Source organism: Stegodyphus dumicola, chromosome X1 (genome assembly GCF_044657685.1).
Source record: "Stegodyphus dumicola isolate Sdum_Otavi_A_Nest chromosome X1, ASM4465768v1".
Lineage (NCBI taxonomy): Eukaryota > Metazoa > Arthropoda > Arachnida > Araneae > Eresidae > Stegodyphus > Stegodyphus dumicola.
Genome location: NC_140780.1, coordinates 215,097,898 through 215,118,248, shown reverse-complemented (window position 1 = coordinate 215,118,248; position 20,351 = coordinate 215,097,898). Strand labels below are relative to the sequence as shown.

At 30.9% G+C, this 20,351-nt stretch overlaps 1 protein-coding gene across 2 annotated transcripts in view; it reads right to left on the bottom strand.

The window, feature by feature from the left end:
* Positions 1-6,873: 6,873 nt before the first annotated feature.
* LOC118187878 (IDLSRF-like peptide) overlaps positions 6,874-20,351 on the bottom strand; it is a 215,603-nt gene continuing 202,125 nt past the window's right edge. For both annotated transcript variants that reach the window (XM_035358165.2, XM_035358164.2), the window contains exon 4: positions 6,874-11,171. In XM_035358165.2, coding sequence (XP_035214056.2) covers positions 10,978-11,171 — 194 coding nt within the window. In that variant the 3' untranslated portion in view covers positions 6,874-10,977. The remainder of the gene's footprint in view (positions 11,172-20,351) is intronic.

Sequence of the window (20,351 nt, the reverse complement as noted above, 5' to 3'; positions counted from 1 at the left end):
GCTATTAAAAATCTACCACGCAAAAGGAATAGTTCTCCTTACTAAAATCATCAACAGATGCTTTCGACTCTGTATATTTCCTGACCAATGGAAACATGCTTTGATTACTGTTATCAGAAAGCCCGGGAAAGGAAGTACCCTCACAAAAAATTACAGACCTATCAGCCTTCTGCTTACTGCGGCAAAAAGTTTTGAAAAAATCATCTTGAAACGCATACAAAATTTCATCACAGCAAATAGCATCCTTCGAGACCACCAGTTCGGTTTCCGTTCTGGCTTTTCTACAACTCATCAGATTACTAGACTAATAGAGTATATTGGAGAATGTCTAAACAAAAAAGAAACTATAGCCGCACTTTTCATTGACGTAGAAAAAGCTTTTGATAAGGTATGGCATGGCGCCCTCCTTATCAAACTTATTCGACAAAATTTCCCAGCTGAAATCATCTTATTAATAACAGACTTCCTCAAAAATCGGACATTGCAAACTAAAGTAAATAACCACCTTTCCAGCATCAGAAAAATAAACACCGGAACGCCTCAGGGAGCGATCCTCTCACCGACTCTTATAATATTTTTACAAATGACCTGCCAACAGCCGACTGCGCACTCACTGCGTGTTACGCAGACGATACAGTTATTCTCTGTAATTCACTCAACCCTAAATTAGCTTTAAAGAAACTTCAAGAATCTACCGATATCCTTACTAATTGGTTCGATCAATGGAAAATTAAAATTAATGCAGAGAAATCCTTCGTTATTATCTTCAATAGAAAAAATAATCAAGACAACCTTCAAAACATCAAAATTAATAACTGCATCATCAATAAAGAGCCGCATGTCAAATATCTAGGCGTACACCTGGATAGAAGGCTCACCTTTGGTTTCCACGCAAACTACATCAAAAATAAAGCTCAGAAAGAGTTTATGTCCCTATATGCAATCTTAGGAAAGAACTCACAACTAAATCTAGCTACAAAAAGGTTTGTTTATCTTCAAACAATTCATCCAATTATCCTTTATGCAGTATCAGCCTGGGTAGCCACAGCGAAAACTAATCGTCTACTCCTCCAAAGACAAGAGAACATTCATCTCAGAATAATTTCCAATTTCCCCCCTGGTACGTACGAAATTCGGTTATTCATAGAAGCCTTAAAATAAATTCAATAAACGAAGAAACCCATAAAATATCGGAAAAATTTCACCAAAAGTGCAATCATCATTTTAACCAAGTCATCAGGAAATTAGGAAACTATGATAACAAAATCAACCAACCCTTCAAAAGACCTCGTTCAATATTCTACAATAATAACTGGAATTAACTCCTATCTTCATGTAAATAAATGCATATTCTTATTAATCTTGGGCAAGCAGGAATAGACTTTCCGCCTGATCAAACAGGCTTATGGACTTGTTGTGCACAATTTTTTTATTACCTTCATCCTATTTACTCAAGATTTTATTATTCAAGTTTTTACGTTTTATCCCACAAATTGTATCGCATCAAGTTAAAAAATTTTTTTCTAAGTCCAATTTCATCGAATGTAATCATGTGACCTACGACAAAATCTCTTATTCGATCTTCGCCCTCTAACGAATTCAAGAAACTTGTAAATGACTTGTAAATATTAGCTTTTACTTTATTTTACTTATCTTACAAATGTTTTCCCTCAGTGCATCAAGTGTAATTCATCATCAACTTTCATCCTCATCTAAAAATATGCCTTTCCAATTGTATCGCATCAAGTTTACAAAATACAAAAAATATTCTAAGTCCAATTTCATCGAATGTGATCATGTGACCTACGAAAAAATTTCTGATTGGTTTTTGCCTCTAACGAACTCAAATTACTAGAAACTTGTATTTATTAGCTTTTACTTTATTTTACTTTTATTTATTTATTTTCATTATCTTACAAATGTTATCTCTCATCTAGAAATTTTCCACTTTAAAGTGGATTAATTTAATTACTAAGACGGACCCCGTAGGGTAAAAAATTTCAGAGTCAAAGTCTCTAGGACTCTTTACTGCACCAATTCATGCCAATTCATGTTTCTTCCCTTCTACGCCCGTGACCTTCCTGCAGTCACTTGGCAATTAGCGACGCCCCACGTTGTGCGGTTTTGTGTTCCTGCATGTCGCGCTAATGGAGTTTCATCGTATTTTTGCATAAAAAGAAGCAGAACTAAAGGTTGCGATTTATTTAGATGAAAATCCATCTGCCACGATACCGTTCTAAAACATCTCAAGCAGATTATCTATAGATGTTCGACTCCGGAATGTGCATTACCAGCGATGTATGACCACGTGATTATTTTAAGTGTGTAAAGAATGTGAAAGTGAAAAAAAAAGATCTTGCACATGTACAAAAATATTATGGGCACTGCACGAAATTAATATGAGAAAATTGTGATTGCATATATGTTCGATGGGACCGGATTGTAGTTTATCTCCGAATAGTCACGTTTAGGCATTAGCCTACTATTCCATTTTAATTTATCACGTTTTGTATTCCAAGTCATGATATTTTGATATTTTATATGTGTGTGATAAATGTTCCATATTTAATGCAGAAAATGTGTTTGATAAAATAAATGTGAGATTCGAAAAAGAAATTTGTCTCCGCAAGTCTCACGCATGTGGGTTATTGGGTAAGTCAAATATTTAATTATTCTTGCCACTAGGGTTTAATTTGCAATGTACTACCACCAAGAATTTAAGAAAGTAAATATTGGGCACATGCAAATTTAATTAAGGATTTATAGATAGATATTTGGTTAGATTGTCACATTACAACGCCTCCTAGTAGTGCACATCGCTGCAGTTTCTTAAGCTGGAATCGTATGTACGAACTTCGCAAGGAAGGCATTTAATATTGGAAACTTTATATGTACATTTTATTTGTATTTTACTCTTAAAAATTTTGTATTTTTCTTAAAAATTTTTTTTTTACTCTTAAAAAGTGTTTTTTGAAAAAGTAAAATATATACTTTTTCTTCTCTTGCTTTTTATTTTTATTATTTTTTGCTTTCGAGTTCATATACTTTTTAATCGTTAAACTGGCTCTGGATGAGGAAGGCTCATATTATTTTGATTTGAGAATTTCCTACGTCTTATGAAGCGAAACAAAGAAAATATTCTGCCTGTAAAACAAATGTTAGGAATCAATGTGGTAAATGGAGTGCGGGCTTTATATAGAATAATGTGTAAAAGCATGAAAAATAGTTCGTTACCGCCCTATTCATCAAATAGAGATCTGTAAATAAATCGATGGTTGCTAACAATAACTGACCATTTTCATAAAAATATTGCACATATGCCTTTGTGATATAGTGGGTATCAGTAGGAGATATATATGCAAGAATGATAATATAGCAGCAAATAAGCATAGACATCATCCTGGAAGACAAACTTAAATCAAAGCAAAAATTATAAATAATAAAGAAAAAATATCGAAACTAGTTATGTTCCATATTTTTTTTTTGAAGAAGAAAAATTAAAAAAATAAATATTTGGGAAAATATGTAGAAATTACCTTTCATATGTCTGAGGCAATAACAAAGACCGGATATAAGCACATTAATTCAATGGAAGTAAATTTTAGTAATTTGACTCTCATTCTGACTTTTTTTATTCAGCTGAAATGTGCACCAAGTATAATGTATGGAAAAGGGATAGATATAAGTAAATAATGCAATCTGAAAGGAAAGGGAATTAGAAATAAGATGAATATTGAATCCGAACTTTTATTTGTATGTATTTCATAAATATTTTTAGAAATCGAAAATGAGCTCTGAAAAAAAAAATACTTCTAGCTAAGTCTGCAATAAATTATGATTTTAATGGTATTTGTGTAGGCTTGTCATCTAACACAACGTGTTTTATTTGGGAACTAAAAATGCATAGAGTATTTTTAAAACATATCGTTTCACTTTTCCTTAGGTTTTCGGTCCATGCAGCATTTTAAATTAAAAAAAATTTATTTCCTTTCATTCGCAATTATCAAATATAGCTTTCGTCCGATTTCATTGAAATATACACAGGTTTTTCCAAGAATAAACTTTAAAATTCTTAATAAAAAGTCGTATGTATAGTTAAATCTCATAAAACTTCACATGATAAATTTGGGTATAAAAGACCAGTGTTCTATTACTTTTAATTATTGCTATTTTGATCTTCATTGACATTTGAATACGGTAATTGGTAAGAATTATATTTATATATGGCCAATTTTTGCCAAACAACTTTGAAATGACGTTAAAAAATTCTTAGGTAGAATATTATATTGGCTAAGTTTTGCTCTCTTTTTGTTTAAAGGAAAGCCGAAGTCTTGTTGACGCAAATCGTAAAACAACTTTAATTAGCTCATATTTACTTAAATGAACTTATTTTTCGTTAATATTTGATCATGCTAGAGCAATTATTATAAGATTACAATTCAACTAGTACATAGTTGCCCACTTAAGGTTTGCTTAATTATTTTAATTTCAAGCAGAACAGATTAATTACAGGAAGTAACGAAATGTTGATAAATTATTTTTTATTTTACTTTTTATTTACTTTTCTTTCTTTGAAATTTTATCTGATGATTATAGAATGTGTCACATTTTTAGTGCGCTCTTCATTTGTTAACCTGAACTCCTCATTTGTTTAGGTTGTTGAGAATTGTGTATGAAATGAGCTATCGTAAGAAAGGGAACCAGTCTCTTCACGACTTTGTCACATTTCTATCTTTGCCTCTTGGTTCAGAATCGCATCATCTCTAGTCTGGCTGATAAATACTTGGTGGAAGGTATGATTTTTATGCAGGATGGCTCTCCACTACACATTTGCTACACGTGTGAAAGATCTCTTGCACACATCGTTTAGTGAGGATCGCGTTCTGAGCCGTCACTTCCGCCATAGCGAAACAAAGGAAAAACATAACGCACTTGCTTTCTATGCTTTGGCCTAGCTAGACTGTAGTCTGTCTGCTTCTCTTTTCTTACTGCAAAGCTATCAAAAATGTAAACTCTTTCGGATAGGCACATTTAATGTGCCAACTTGTTTGTGGCCGCAACATGTTTGCGGAAATAAAAAGTGAATATTTAATGTGCCTTGGCCTCCAATTTCCTATTCATTATGGATCAACACTTCTACGCCATTAAGATTTTCTGCTCATCATTACTTCTAAGTTTGTTTTTATAACATATATATATATATATATATATATATATGCATTTTAAAAACATTCAGATAAAAATGTTATTAAAAATTCTTATTTATATTACAGTTAAATTTTATCAAAGCATAAGATATAGTTTGTAAAACTTCGAAGTTACGTATGTATCAGGAAAATGCGGTTCAGTATCTGCTGTGAAATACACATTTTGCATTAAGTATTATAAATTTCAAACTTCGCATTATATGAAGTTATTCTGGAGTAAAGAAAATCTGATGTTTCCTTATTAACGTATATACCGTATTTATTTCAAAATTAGACCCTCCATTTTTGTTATATTTTTGTAGCACAAATTTGTAGAGTCTTATAAAAACTGCAGAAGAGAGGAAGGATGATAATTATCATACTATATAGAATAATCACTCTACTTAAATAAATACTAAATAGACTGCAAAGGTAATTTCCGTTGAACTGTATTGCACAACTATTGCTAATTATATTAGCCTCGTCTAGTTAAGAAATTTCAGTATGGGCCTTCATTGATTATACTGGTGGCCACTGGTGTGCCTAAAAATAAATAGGCAACAAAATATCATTAACATTGCCTTGGCCCCTTGCCCCACAGTTAATGGTACTGTTATTTCAAGGACCTCTCGAAGGAAGGAAAAGTAACAATTAATATTCTCTTTAAGACACAATAACACGCCGAATAAATACTAATTCAGAAGTCAAACAACAAAAAATTTGTTTGACTTCTGAATGTTTTTGTTGTTTGACTTCTGAATTAGTAATATTCTCTTTCTCAGAATTACAAGAAGTCAAAATAAATATTCACTTAGATTTTCATTTCTTAAAATTTATCTTAAAATGTAAGGAGGTTATTATACTGGAAGGCGGTCTCATTTTAGAGTAAATACGTTACATTACATATATCGAGAGAATAAAATGTTATAAAATTTTCTTTTTTTAATATTCGAAGCAAAATGGTTTTTAAAATGTGGATTTTTTCTTATAATTTGCAAACTTACTGACAAATTTTCAACAAATTTAAAATTTTAAAATTTATGTACATTTTTAGTTTAAAAGTGTTACTAGAAATTTCAAATATTTAAATTTTTTCTAAATTTATGATAATATATTAAATACAGTGTATATTTTTTTATCGAAATATTAATAGTAAAAACGTATCAAATTCCATTTTTGTAACCATGAGTTACTCATCTTTCATGTCATATGTGGATTATATATAATTAAAAATTTTTATATTTACACTAAAATGTAACATGAAGATGTAACATTAAAAGAAGGTGTATTAAGTTTGGTAAAGAAGGAAATTAATGTAACATTAAAAGAAGGTGTTTTTATTTTATGCAAAGAATGAAAGGTAAAAAATTAGCTCCTTAGCAGGACTTTTTCCATTATACTTTTGCTTAATTTTGTCTGGAATGTACATAATTTTACAGATATGAAAGTTAAGTTATATTTAAAAAATGCAAAAACTGGCCGGATATTCCAAAAATAAGCCATAAAATTTAATGATATGTAACCTGTAATATCTTTTGGTATTTTCTCTAAATTTAACTGTTTTCGAAAGACACTTTCTGTACCTCATTCCTGTGTCATATTCTGTACATCTTATTTTATAGTGTTTGTATAAATAATATATTCGATTGAAAAGATATGTGACATAAAGAAATGATTCAACAAGATAAAGAGTCCAAGACACACAATGCAATTTATTCGACCCACTGACAAGTGGGTAAAATATCGAATAATTTACAGTGTAAATATACTCTCACAATTTTCATTTTTTATTTCATATTGATTTTAAGATCACAGTTGGATAACTAATTACAAGAAAAAAGATTGAATACAGAAATATATTTGAAAACAGGCACAGCTTTTCTTTCTAACATGAATACATCGATATCTCATGCGAAGAAACAGAGTGCAAAAAGACGTAATGCAAACTAGTTATGGGAAATAGCACTGTCAACATCAAAGCTGTTTAAACCCATTCGGTGACCATTATTGGCCATTATATTGTGCTATTTAAGCAAAGACACCAACCATTTAATAAATTGAAACAACATGCATAACATTTTTCAATGAAAGAGCTTTCTAAATATTATCGATTGAAGCTCATACATGAAAAACACGACACTTTATTCTGCATTATTATTAACTTTCATAAAAGAAGTGAAATTACATATCAAAAGTTTAAATAAAACTTCGAAATATGCATTACGTTCAAATTGATATATGGGGAGAAATCGAAACATTTAGCACAGATATTAAACTGTTTAAAAGGCATGCAGGTTTGGATATACTGAACTAAAAATTTCATAACTGTAATCCATCCTATACACTAAAAAATAAATCAGTTTTATTTTCATGTATTTTTTTCCGGTGACAGAAAGCATCTTCTTCTCCTTCGGAACCTTGTAGTTCAATTTAAATGCTTTTAATCGTATTTTTAACATTTTAAAATGTAATAATTTAATTTTTAGAAATATAAATACTTTAAATTTAATAGCAATGTATATTCAATTACACTAAAATGCAAAATATTTTAAGAATCTAATGCAACCGCAAACTTCCTGAGAGAGCACATCAATATACATGTATAAGATGATCTATTTGTACGATAAATTACAAATGGAATCAAGAAATAAAATTTTCTCTTGCAATACAAGATCTTACAAAAATTATAAAACTATTCACTGCGAAGTTAAGGCAACTTCAGTTTGTGATATGTTTATTCTTTAGGTCACTCGTAGACCAAAATAACTTTCTTTCTAGCTATAGTTTCCATACATGGAAATGATACGCTTTCTGTTACCCCTTTCAAATAATTAAGTAACTTTTAAGATACCAAAATTGAACCATAATCAAGAAGATAATTTATGCTTCAGTTTTATTACTACAATTAACAAATAAAAAGTCATTTTTTTTTGCAAGAGAACGCAGTAGCCTATTTAAGTTAGTGAAACAAAATATACGCATTTATTTAAATAGTGAATAATTGTAGGTGCTTAGTTTAATAATGAATCAAAGGAAGTAAAAAAATTTTTTCGCTCTTATTCATTAAGAATTTAACATTAACCTCTCAGCTATATATTGTAACAATGCCTTTAACCATGCAAAATTAATCATAGACTCTTAAATGGCTTTCAAATTAATATGAACTATAAACAGATCGATTTTTTACTAGATTGGAAACAATTGTGAAACATAAACATTTTAAGAACGCATTTAACACGCCTAAAAAAATTTAGAACTTTTTTTATTCTCTTAAACTTGGCCTTATCACTGATAAAAGCGTATCATTGAATTCATTATATAGTATCTGTCTTGTTTCGTTGTTCATAAGCCTTATAGAAAGTTTCTAAAAAAAGTTCAGCTCATACTGAGCAAACATATTTCCTTTTCTATCAAAGATGCATTTGACTATTAAAGTAAAATCAGTTACAAAGATAATTGGAGATAGTAATAACATTACTTATGAAACATTCAAAACCTCACACAAGGTAAATACTTAACTATTATAAGGGAAAACTTTTTATTGCCATACAATTTTACGATAAAATTTTTGAATCGAAACGAAGTGGTAAATATAAGAAAGATATCAAGTTTTTAGAACCGGTGCTTCAATACAATCAGTCAAGACACTTTTTTTCCTAAAATTAGGTACAGAGTAAAACAAATTATTATTTTTTGTTCAATGTACACATTTTTCAAGTAATAATATTTTAACGCATATTCTTCAATTGGGAAAACAATCTATCACCGAATCGGTTTAAAATCGGTTTTGATTCGTATGATAATAAGTGCGAATTGAAATAAAAAACTTTATAAAAGAATTCAAGTACGCCGACGCTCATTATGATACTCACTGACACAATAACATCGTTAAAAGGGAATCAAAGTGCACCTTTAGATAGATACATTTGAAAGGCAAAATAGCATAGTGAGATTATAGATGCTTGCAGGAGAAAAAGAGTTTGCAGTGTTCTGTTGCTTTATCAGATTCCGTGCAAACTCATCTGGCACCATGAGTACAATTCATTTAGTGTTCTTTAAGAACTGTGTTTTGAATGACCAAGGAAGGAAAGATATTAAAAGGCATCACATTGATTCTGGTAAGGTCTCAAAGCTTGGCAAATATAAGATATCATAGATATAATTTTTAATACTGCATGGCAAACAGCAGCACCTGCACTATAAGCATTACCTATGAATTTAACAAGTTTAATTTAATACTTTCAGAATCAAATATTAAAGAAGGAAATCCATATTTAAGTGCAAGATTACAATAAAAATGAAAGTGAAAGATTACTAATTTACATCCGGTTTTATATAATTTTAATTAACTTCTGCTCACTGTCTGAAGCAAATTTCATTTCTGCTCGATAGCGTGATGTTGATGATAGACACACTTTTACGTAGTACCAATATAGTCGTTTCTTAAAAATGTTTTTATTATTGAAATAGAAAGGCGAATTAAAGATGGGTTAAAAATTATGCTTCATCTTTATATACTGAAGAAAATTAGAAGTAATATTTAGAGCTATCAAAGTACACAAAAGTATATTGTACATAAATGTAAGAGATGCTTGGATTTTCTGGGAGTATAATAAACTTTTTGCCAAGCGCTTTGAGGCCAGTTAAGGAAATTCTGAGCCGTCTAAGAAAACATGAAGCAAAGAAGCAAATAAAAGAATTTTGAACATATTTTAGAAAAGCTTGCATATTTCTCAAAAATTGTAGCAGTCAATTCTGAAAACAAAAATTGTAGCAGTCATCGAAATTTGAATAAACAAATCCATGCTTAAACATTTAATAACAACTGAGAGAAGCTAAAATGGCAAAAACGTCCTTTTGTTAACAAGCTTATAAATTTTAGATAATGAAAACTATTTTAGTTTTGAGATCCTAAATTGTTTCAAGATGCAGAAAAGCTTATAATTTTGCAAAAATATTGGGAGTTTTGAATAATTAGCGTGGATAAGAAAGCCATATTTCTCAAACTGAAAACAAAAATGGTAGCAGTTATCGGAATTTGAATAAACAAATCCATGCTTAAACATTTAATAACAACTGAGAGAAGCTAAAATGGCAAAAACGTCCTTTTGTTAACAAGCTTATAAATTTTAGAGAATGAAAAATACTTTAGTTTTGAGATCCTAAATAGTTTCAAGATGCAGAAAAGCTTATAATTTTGCCAAATATTGGGAGTTTTGAATAATTAGCGTGGATAAGAAAGCCATTTTGACCTTGAAGAGAAATCGAACTTTCTTTGCTTCCTTTACCTCTCTCATTTTAACAGAAAATCACTACAATAGAAATGTTATTCAAAATCAAAAGAATAATTCATCAAGCTTTTCATATATAAATTGAATAAAATATTTTTGTTTCTTGTAATAAAATTTTTCTACGAATAAAATAAAAATATCAAAGATATTTCTTTTCACACCAACTGTAATGAAATTTTAATATTTCCCCGAAGATATGTATATATGTAGCTCGTAGAACTTTTCAGTTCAATGGTACATTGATGCGTTTGATATATCATATATATATATATATATATATATATATATATATATATATATATATATATATATATCTGTAGGTATACATAATTATTTATATACATATAGATAGATATATATATATATATCTGTAGGTATACATAATTATTTATATACATATAGATAGATATATATATATATCGATTTATAAAGGTTTTGACGACTCATATGGAGGGATTGAGGAGGGAGGAGATCGATCTTCTTTCGAGTTGTGTCTTCCTTTAATCCATGAAGCCGGTGCTGACTAATTTATCCAAGAAGAATTTTACGTCCCCAAGTTCCGAGTCCCGAATACCCAAGGATTTCAGAAGACTGAAGTCCCCTGTCTCCACTGCCATGAACACATTTCTCAGATGTTCCAAATCAGATCGCATCAGATGCAAGGCCTTGCCGAAATCTTCAAGAGTTTCGCTTTCTGTAAAATAGAAAGAATACTCACACAAAGTCAAAAAATTAATTTTAATGTAAATATAAAATGCTTACATATTGTTTTGATTAAGATAGAAGATTTTTATAGATGAAAGTAAATAATGACTAAAGATAGATTTTAATTATAGCTTTTGATTTTTTATAACTCTTAAGTGCGAAGTGCTGCATTTTCGCTAGTAAACAAAAATAAGCATCGAAGCAAACATATGAGCAATTAAAAAGTTGAGAAAATATACACAAATATAAAATACTGAAAGTCTCGTTAAGTAAGGCAAGCATTTTATTGCTGACTGACTTGCATAGAAAATGCAAAACCGTGAAAATTCGGTCTATAAATGCGCAAAGTTCGGAAAAACGTGGTGGAACAAGTGATGCAGATGATGTAAGATGCAAGTTGGTCACGTGATTATAGAGCGAAGTGAAAGACAGCAGCCTAGCCAATAGTCGCTATTCTCTGCTGTTCAGAGAACCCAGAATTTCGAGAACTTCAGTTTTCCAGAAGACACTTGTGAATGAAGAGATACCTGGACTACGACACCGTAGGCAATTCTGGAAAACGGACAATTTTATAAATGGCCAAAATGTAGGCTTACGTATGGCTGGTTGGTCTTATCGCTGTTGAAACGCATGTAGGTGTATCCATTGTGCATAGAATTTGGCCTAGATGGATCGATGAAGGGAATATAAACAGTCGCGGAATAGGCTTATCTAGACATACTACTTTAGGATGTACAGATCGACGAATACGAAGAGAATCGGTGATGGCACTACATTTGAATATTATGGACATTTTGTGGAATGTGCAGGAAGCTTTGGCTGCTTTAAGATCTGGGAAACAGTTTCCCAATGTTTTACTGAAAGGGTCTTGCAACAAGCCACCCTTTGCGAAGACTACCATTAACGCCAAATTATTGACGCGAAGTATTGTGATAGTGTCGTCAACTAGCGACTTGGACATCTGAATCGCACAATGTAGTATTCAGCAACAAGTCTTGATTTTGGTTGCCTGATGATAGTTACCGGTTAATAGTCTGGAGGTGTCAGGGAGTTAGAACCAATCCGACTAGCGACTATCCCAAGTTTCAAAATGCTGCCGAATTCTGTCATAAAGATCACCCCCTGGCGATCAAAAATAACTTCATTTTAACTAATATCGTTCTTTTTGAATGTGCAAGAGCAGCTGCACGTTTAAAGGCCTTTTTCACGCTTGGCAGACCTTCTTTCTAAAAAATGTAATGGCATAAGATAGCAAAGTCGAAGATATATGTGCTTTGCATTTTGCGTTCTAGGTTTTCTTGATATACTAGCACAAAATTAAGGCAAAATTCTTTCTGTGAGATAATTATTATAATACCAGCTTTCATTTTACACTGCTGGGCATTAAAATTGCTACACGATAAAGACGGCATGCAACAGACGTCAAATTTGCCTAAAACATGCAGGGCTATGCAAATGATTAATTTTCTGGTGCATTCGCACGAAGCAGGTGAGTAACACTATGTACACTGCTCAAAAAAAAAAAAAAAAAAAAAAAAAAAAAAAAAAAGGACAGTGCTATATCTCCCGTTCTACTGGGGCGATTCACGAAATTCAAATTGCGTTCTTCATGTCTCGAAAGCGCGACTTAGGATATATATTAGATTTATATATAGCACTATTCTAACATAGGTATTTTGACACAAAATCGGACTTTTTCTGAAATAACATACCAATGTTTTTACATATTTCGATTCTATGACTCAAATTATGCCAGAATACCAAGTTTTGTAAAGATTGTACGAGTAGTTTTTGAAATATTAACTCTCAAAATTTTAGCTCCTCAATGTTAATTGAATTTGGCAAATATTTATTTATATCTCTTTTTTTATTAAACTTTTTTGATTTTTTCTCTCACATTTCGAAATTTAGGTTCATTCCAAATAAAATTTACCCATTTTTTGTGTTTTATTTTTTAAATTTCTATTTTTAAATAATTTTTATAAATTTTTCGAAAAAAAATTTGAATTATAACCTATAAAATTTTTACCATCATCTTAAAGTAGGTATACTTTTAAGCATATCTGCAAAAAATTAGACTTTTTTATTCAAAATTTTCTAAGATATACACAAATTTACATATTTTCGCGTTTTGAAATTTGGCATCTTTTTTTTGAGCGATAATAACGCCAAATGTGGTCTATGGATTTTTGTTACACTGTATTGCCACAGCTATTTTTAACCTTAAATTTCAAGTAAAATTTTACGGAGAATTAATTATATGACATTTTTTCCCTCAATGATGCGTAATAAATATTTATTACTACTATACGAAAAGCTATTTTTTTAAATAAATTTTTTAATATTTTTTAAAATTCCTCTCTATCTTTTTTTTTTTTTTTTTTTCTTTTTATAAGAGTACATTTTTGTAAGAGTAAATTTTTACCTTCGGCGTTTTATCGTCTGCTACTTTACTTCGTTTAAATCGAATTGTCTAAAACTGAGAATTTTCGTTTCATGTTTATTTGAATTTTATGACATTAACTGCACAAATCATTTCTAAACAAACTGATGCTTTTGAAGTGGCTGAAAGAGCGGCTGGTACTATCATCCATATTTTTAAAGCACAGTATATTTTTATAGAAACATAAGATTTAGAATAATCATTTTTATCAAAGTCAAATTATGATATAAATATACAACCCTCTAGAGACTGAATTAATGGAAGTTCAATGGTTATGTAGAAATGATCTGCAGCTACTTAATCGCTGGATAAGTCAGCAGATTCCGTGGACAAGTAAGAATAATTATATAAACGACACCCAACATTCTGAATTCAATTAACAACGAGGATACGATGCTTATTAAATGAATTCAAGAAGTTTTAAAACATAAAAAAGCAACTCATTTTTTATCCTAAAATGTATTTTTGTGCGTAGCGTATTTTCATTATTCTAATTTAAAATTCTAATAATTCTTAAAATTCTAATTTAGAATGTAATTGTCAAGAACTGATTCCTAATCATCAGTAATATAATAAGTAATTATTATGGTTATTAATAAATCCTTCTTATAAAGTAATTGCAAATATTTCAAAAAACTTTCTGTCTGAATGCAAATATTTTTCTGTGCAAATATTTTTAATTTTATATTAATCAAGATTGCACACGATATTATTTATTTGCACTTAAATTCTTAACGTCAGTTCTAGTAGAAGTTACAAATCAATTATATTTAATTCAGGATTGGATTGGATTATTTAATTATGGCAAAGCACACGAGGGCTATCTGCCTAAAGGGAGGGATGCCTTCGTGGAGGACTTTCTAAGGAAAACTGGCTCGTATACACGTTACACATCGGGAAAACCACGAAAACACCCATGCAACCAGCCCGTTTGCGGGATTCGAACCTCGGACCAAACTACCAGTGATCAGCGTCTTTACCGCTCGGCCGTTTGTGGGCCTTTATGAAATGGAAGGCGATAACTTTATTTAAAATAATTGTCAGAAATACCAAAATGTTTCGAAAAGTTGGATACTTTTTAATATACTTTCAGAATGCTTAAAGAAAAAGAGAAGAAAAATAAATTTTTTCGTAAAATTTAGTATTTGTATTTTTTTTAATTTAAAACTTTTCAATGTTATGATATTTGATTCTTGCGATTTCAAAAATAAAATATTTGACTAAAATATGAATAACATTTTAAGAAACCAAATGTAGGATAAAATTGTGTAAAGCAATGGGCACAATGATAAAACTGTTTAAAGCAGTGTATGCAAGTCATCCTAAGTTAAAATGTCGGTTATACATCTCTCTTATTTATATATATCTTTTCTGAACGGAACATTGAAAGGCGTGTAAAACTGTGCTTTACTGTATTTTCTCTTTTAATATAGTATGCAGTTTTCAAACTCATCGTAGTCTGGGTTACAAAGTATTCTTCCGAAAGAAAAGCAGTTCAAATAAATAAAATCAAATTCTGGAAAATTGATATTAATAAATATATTTAAAATGCTCAGTTCGAAGGAATAAATAGAAAATTTTAAAACAATTATCTGAAGAGACAATGCAACACAAACAATTAAAATAAAAGTATAAAAATTTAAAAATTACCTAAAATAATAACTATGACGAAAAATATATATAAAGAAAACTATTTGAAAAAAAATAAACGCTGCACCTTTATTTACACTGTTCGAATAGGTAAATAGAAATTTTTAAAACAGTTATTCGAAAAAAAAAAAAAGTGCAACTTAAACAGTTAAAATGAAATTCAAAAAAAAAAAAAAAAAAAAAAAAAAAAAAAAGTACTTAAAATAAAAAGTTATAATTAAAAATATAATATAAAGAATATAATTTGGAAAAAAGGAACGATGGTGACTTTTTTCCCTCTCACGGGAAAGGAAACTAGGTTGCCATATATTAAGAAGTTCGCCAAGTGAAGTATTCTTGGCGCAAACTGACAAAAAAGTGCCAACATAAATTTGTGAATTTCTCCGTAAATTTCGCTCCAAATTTTACAAAATTTCATATTTAAGCGTAATTTGAGTCGTAGAATCAAAATATGTAAAAAAATTGGTATGTTATTTCAGAAAAAGTCCGATTTTGTATCAAAATACCTATGTTAGAATAGTGCTATATATAAATCTAATATATATCCTAAGTCGCGCTTTCGAGACATGAAGAACGCAATTTGAATTTTGTCAATCGGCCCAGAAGATCGGGAGATATAGGACTGTCCCATTTTTTTTTTTGAGCAGTGTACATCCCAGTGTCCCCGGGTCACTAGCTCCAGACAGAACAGACATGTTGTCTTCTCGGCCGTACGGGATTGTACAGCCACGTTTTAAACCGTGAGTCAGGAACTTGGCTCGTGTTTAGGACGACAAGTGTTCGCGCGGACACAGTGCGATGACATTTGCACTGTAGCACTACGGACAACGACACTGGAGACAGGAGTGAACCCTGCAGTCTTTACAGACTGATCCTGATTTCGCGTACAGCATCATTAGGATTAGTATTAGGATTAGGAATGGGGAACGTGGGCACCATCCCTTTACCGTTATGGTTAATTGGTTTAGCGCCACGTCCTCCAATATCCAGAGCAAGGCCAGAATAAGGCCACACGTGAGACTCGCACCAGACGCCCAGACCCAGCACCCTATTCATCCGGGTAGCAGTATGATGAACAAATTCGTCTCTGTATGTACCTAGAACGAGTTTTGCCAGCTTGCAATCATCACCGTCATGGGGGGCCAACACCTGGCGTGCTGGTACGGGGTGCCATTGGGTACACATCCTAATTGCCTAGTGATCGCATAGCCGGATGACCAGCCAGTTTAGTCTAGTGGTTAGATGCTGTGATTTCTTTTAATAAATTAGATGTCTTGCCAAGAAAGAGGTAATCGATTTAAAAATTTCTTAGCACTCTTCTAAAACCATATATTATAGCTAAAATATAATATATACCGTTTAGCGGTTGAGATCGTATTTATAGCAGCTTTAATACCTTTTCCTATTTGGTTTCGCAGAGCGGTTTCACCGCGAATTGCGTATGAATGCTTAGAACTTCCCAGCGCCTTTTAAGTGCTGAAAATGAAGAAAACTATCTTTGCCACACAATAGTAAAATTTTATGCAGTTTTTGATGATTTAATTATGTTACTAACAACCAAATTCGCGTTATGAGCAGAAAAGCTATGTAATGCCGTAAATAGGACAAGGCATGCTGCCCATTTTCCCCCTTTCATGTCGTATTCACTATCGTATGATTGTCCACGATAATCTGCAATCCTAAGACCTAATAATGCATGAAAGAATAATTTAGTGAGACGATGTGGGCTATCTAAAATTTCATAAAATCGAAACAAATAGACCTAAATGGTGACTGATCTAAAACAGACATTACCTAACACTCATAAAATACACTCAGCTCTTCTTTGCTAATTATACTTGGTGCGAAACCTGGAACTATTAAATAACATTCGTTTATCCCATTATTTTCATGACATTATATAATGTTTATTGCAGAGATAATTATTTGGCTTATTTGGCTATTAATTCAACTCCTTTCGGCTAGGAAGTTCCATTGACTGTATTTTCTACTATGATCGCTCTTTAAAGGAAGATTTGTTTTTCCTGCTGTAAGCATAATGTAAAAAGCAATCTTTCTGAAAACTTCATTCCAGCATTTTAATTCCTTCTCAATTTGAACTTACTTAACTTGATGTATTAATTTTTAGAAACTTGTAGACAATTCTTTCTATTAAAATCACACTTATATCTTCTTTATGACTTATGTATGGTGTGCTACCTAGAACTATTAAACAATATATGCTTGTAGCACTATTTTAAGATATGATTTTTGTGATTTTGAGACAATTAATAATAAGAGAAAGACTTATAGTTTTTGTAGTCCCTGTATCCCTGTTTGACATGAAAGCCACAATTATAATTGAGCTGGTTTTTAACAAAAGCAATACAAAGGTCCTTTTCTTGCGAGTTGTTCAGCTCAATAGCGCTTCACCTGTTCACTATTTGTAAGCAGACGAATACCGTGATAGTACTAAAAAGCATTGTGTTTCTTTGTCTATGGGAAATATCAAGTTATTATCAATAAATGTATATAAAAGCATTCCTTGACCGAACTGGTTCTTAAAAAATTGTGTACAAGCTTTGGCTAAGTTCTTGGATTTTGAGTCGATAACGCATTGAGAAACATTAACACACTGAGAAAACTCAATGAGAAGAATTAAACTTTTCTAATTTTGCTTCTGCTTTCTGGAGTTGGAAACCAGACAACTATTATTTTTGTCACATATAATAAATTGAATCTGAAGTTGCTTTTACAATTTTATCTGTCCTCTCCAAATTCATATTTGCTATTAGGAAATGTTTTCCTTCAGTAACTTAAATTAAATTTAGAAGCTCTACGAAACTATCTTCTGTTCTATGCTTTTTCTTTAAAGCTGAAGAATTTTTGCCAGATTCGGATTGCCGCAGTTTACTCAAGTTGTTCGTTTTATTTTCAGCATCATTACACTCTTTATTCACAGCGACATTCTCACCTTCCGTTTTTTTAAAATAATTACCCAGTTTGCCCCTTTGCTTTGTCATCATGTTATTATGCTCAACAAATTCATCTTTCATATTTTCTTTACCCTTTGACTGATACACGGACCAAATCTATATTCAAGAAAGGTGCTCCGCAATCAGAAATTATATGAACCAGAAATTCGTAATCGATTAATATATTTGTAAGTTCACATATATAATGATACGGCATTTATCCTGTCCGGAATCCATTTCGTATATCGCAAAAATATTTCAGATACTAAAACATTTAGACTATAAGAGAAACACGCTAATGTGACAATCAAAATCGTAAAACCAACCTTGTATTTAGCGTAGGTATAATTTGTTTGTAGGTACACCATACGCACTAATAAGCTTGTAAAATCTATTTGAGAGAAAGACTTCTGAAGTCTAAATTTGCGGTCAATCAAATCTAAGAACACTGAATATACTTGAAAGCATGTCGTCTGCCAAAGAATATAATTCGCTCGTTAGTGATATTCAAAAAATTCTAATCTCTGCAGCTCTCAGTATTAACAAGAGAAAACTGAACAGGAAGAGAGGCTTAAGGACACAGTGTGACTTTTAAATTTCAGTTAAAAATATAACAGTGTAACGCCAAATATTTGGTGATTAATTGGAACAGATTCCACTTTCGGTATATTTGGAAAACTTTAAAATTGTAGTAACTCTAAACACTTTGCTTTCATTCCAGTGGAAACGAATTAAGCACTAACGTATTCCAATCAAGAAGAATGGACAGCAGTTATCACTAGCCATCTGCCTAACACGGAAGTGTCAAAAAACGAGACATCATAGACCTGATGAGTGATAATTCTGATTAAAAATAATGTTTGCAATAATAATAAAATAATAGTAATAAAAACTAATGTTTCAGTTGTAAATTACGCATATTTTTATTAATATTTAGTATGATTATAATACAGTGAATCTCTGCCGATATCATTCATTTTTCTCGTCTTTAATGAAGATTCACTGTAACTGGTAATCGATATTGGCCAATTTGCTGTTAAATGTATGAAACATTATTCTGGGAATTAATTATGCTGATTTATGACCCCAACTGCGAGTTTTAAATCAGGTCCCCAGATCCATAAATGATGTAAGAATAATTGTTTTTAGGGTACTTCCATGTTAAAGCAGCCACCGCAAGTGTTTTGGTGAAATTTAAAATGAATTTCCTAAAAACTTGAAAACACTATAACTAACTATAACTAACTAACTTTCAACAAAAGAACAAAAAGAAATCACATAGTATAATATATATAATGTTTAATGTGCGTAGCGTCAAGACTGCGGAATGTCGAGTTTATGCAATTCTCTGACAACTTTTTGAGCGAAACAGATCTCGCTGTACATGGGGAGAACGAAGTACCATTTTTTCTCGTCCTACATAATGCCGCCGCATAAATATTCGTTAGCAAATATTATTAACAAATCAAAGGAAAAATAATTAAAAATACAATTTAAAATACAAATTTGATTATTTTAAAATAATGTTTTTAAGATAAATTAAATATTATATAATATTAATGTTATTATTATATTACTGTTGATCTCCTAATGTATCCTTCGATCTGTTTTTGTTTAAAAAAATCAGAGAATTACACAAATTGGACATTACGAAGAATATCGGCATTGCACATATTAAATATTATATGTATTATATTATATGGCATATTAATATTATTACAAGTTTCCTGCTATTATTATTATAAGTTTGAGAATTCTGGGCACTAATCTTCCAAATTTGGCAACTGATCGAGGGACCGTTTTTAACAAAATAATACTGTTTTTAGACATATTTACTGTTTTATTTCAAACCCTTTATTCAAAGTTTATAAAATTAGATTAAAAATAAATTTGGTTTAATCCTAGTATCCGGTGCACACGGGATTTGGCGACTTTATGATGAGCAGAAAAAACGGGACATTTACGATGAGTAGTAAACCGGTCATTGAAAGAATATAAATAGTTATACATAGTATTTACTATGTATATAGTGTTAGTACAAAGCGTTTAGTATATACCTAGACGTTCTTTGGGTCATTTTTGGTGTTGGCGATAATTTTCAAAATCGCGCCAAGGCTGCACC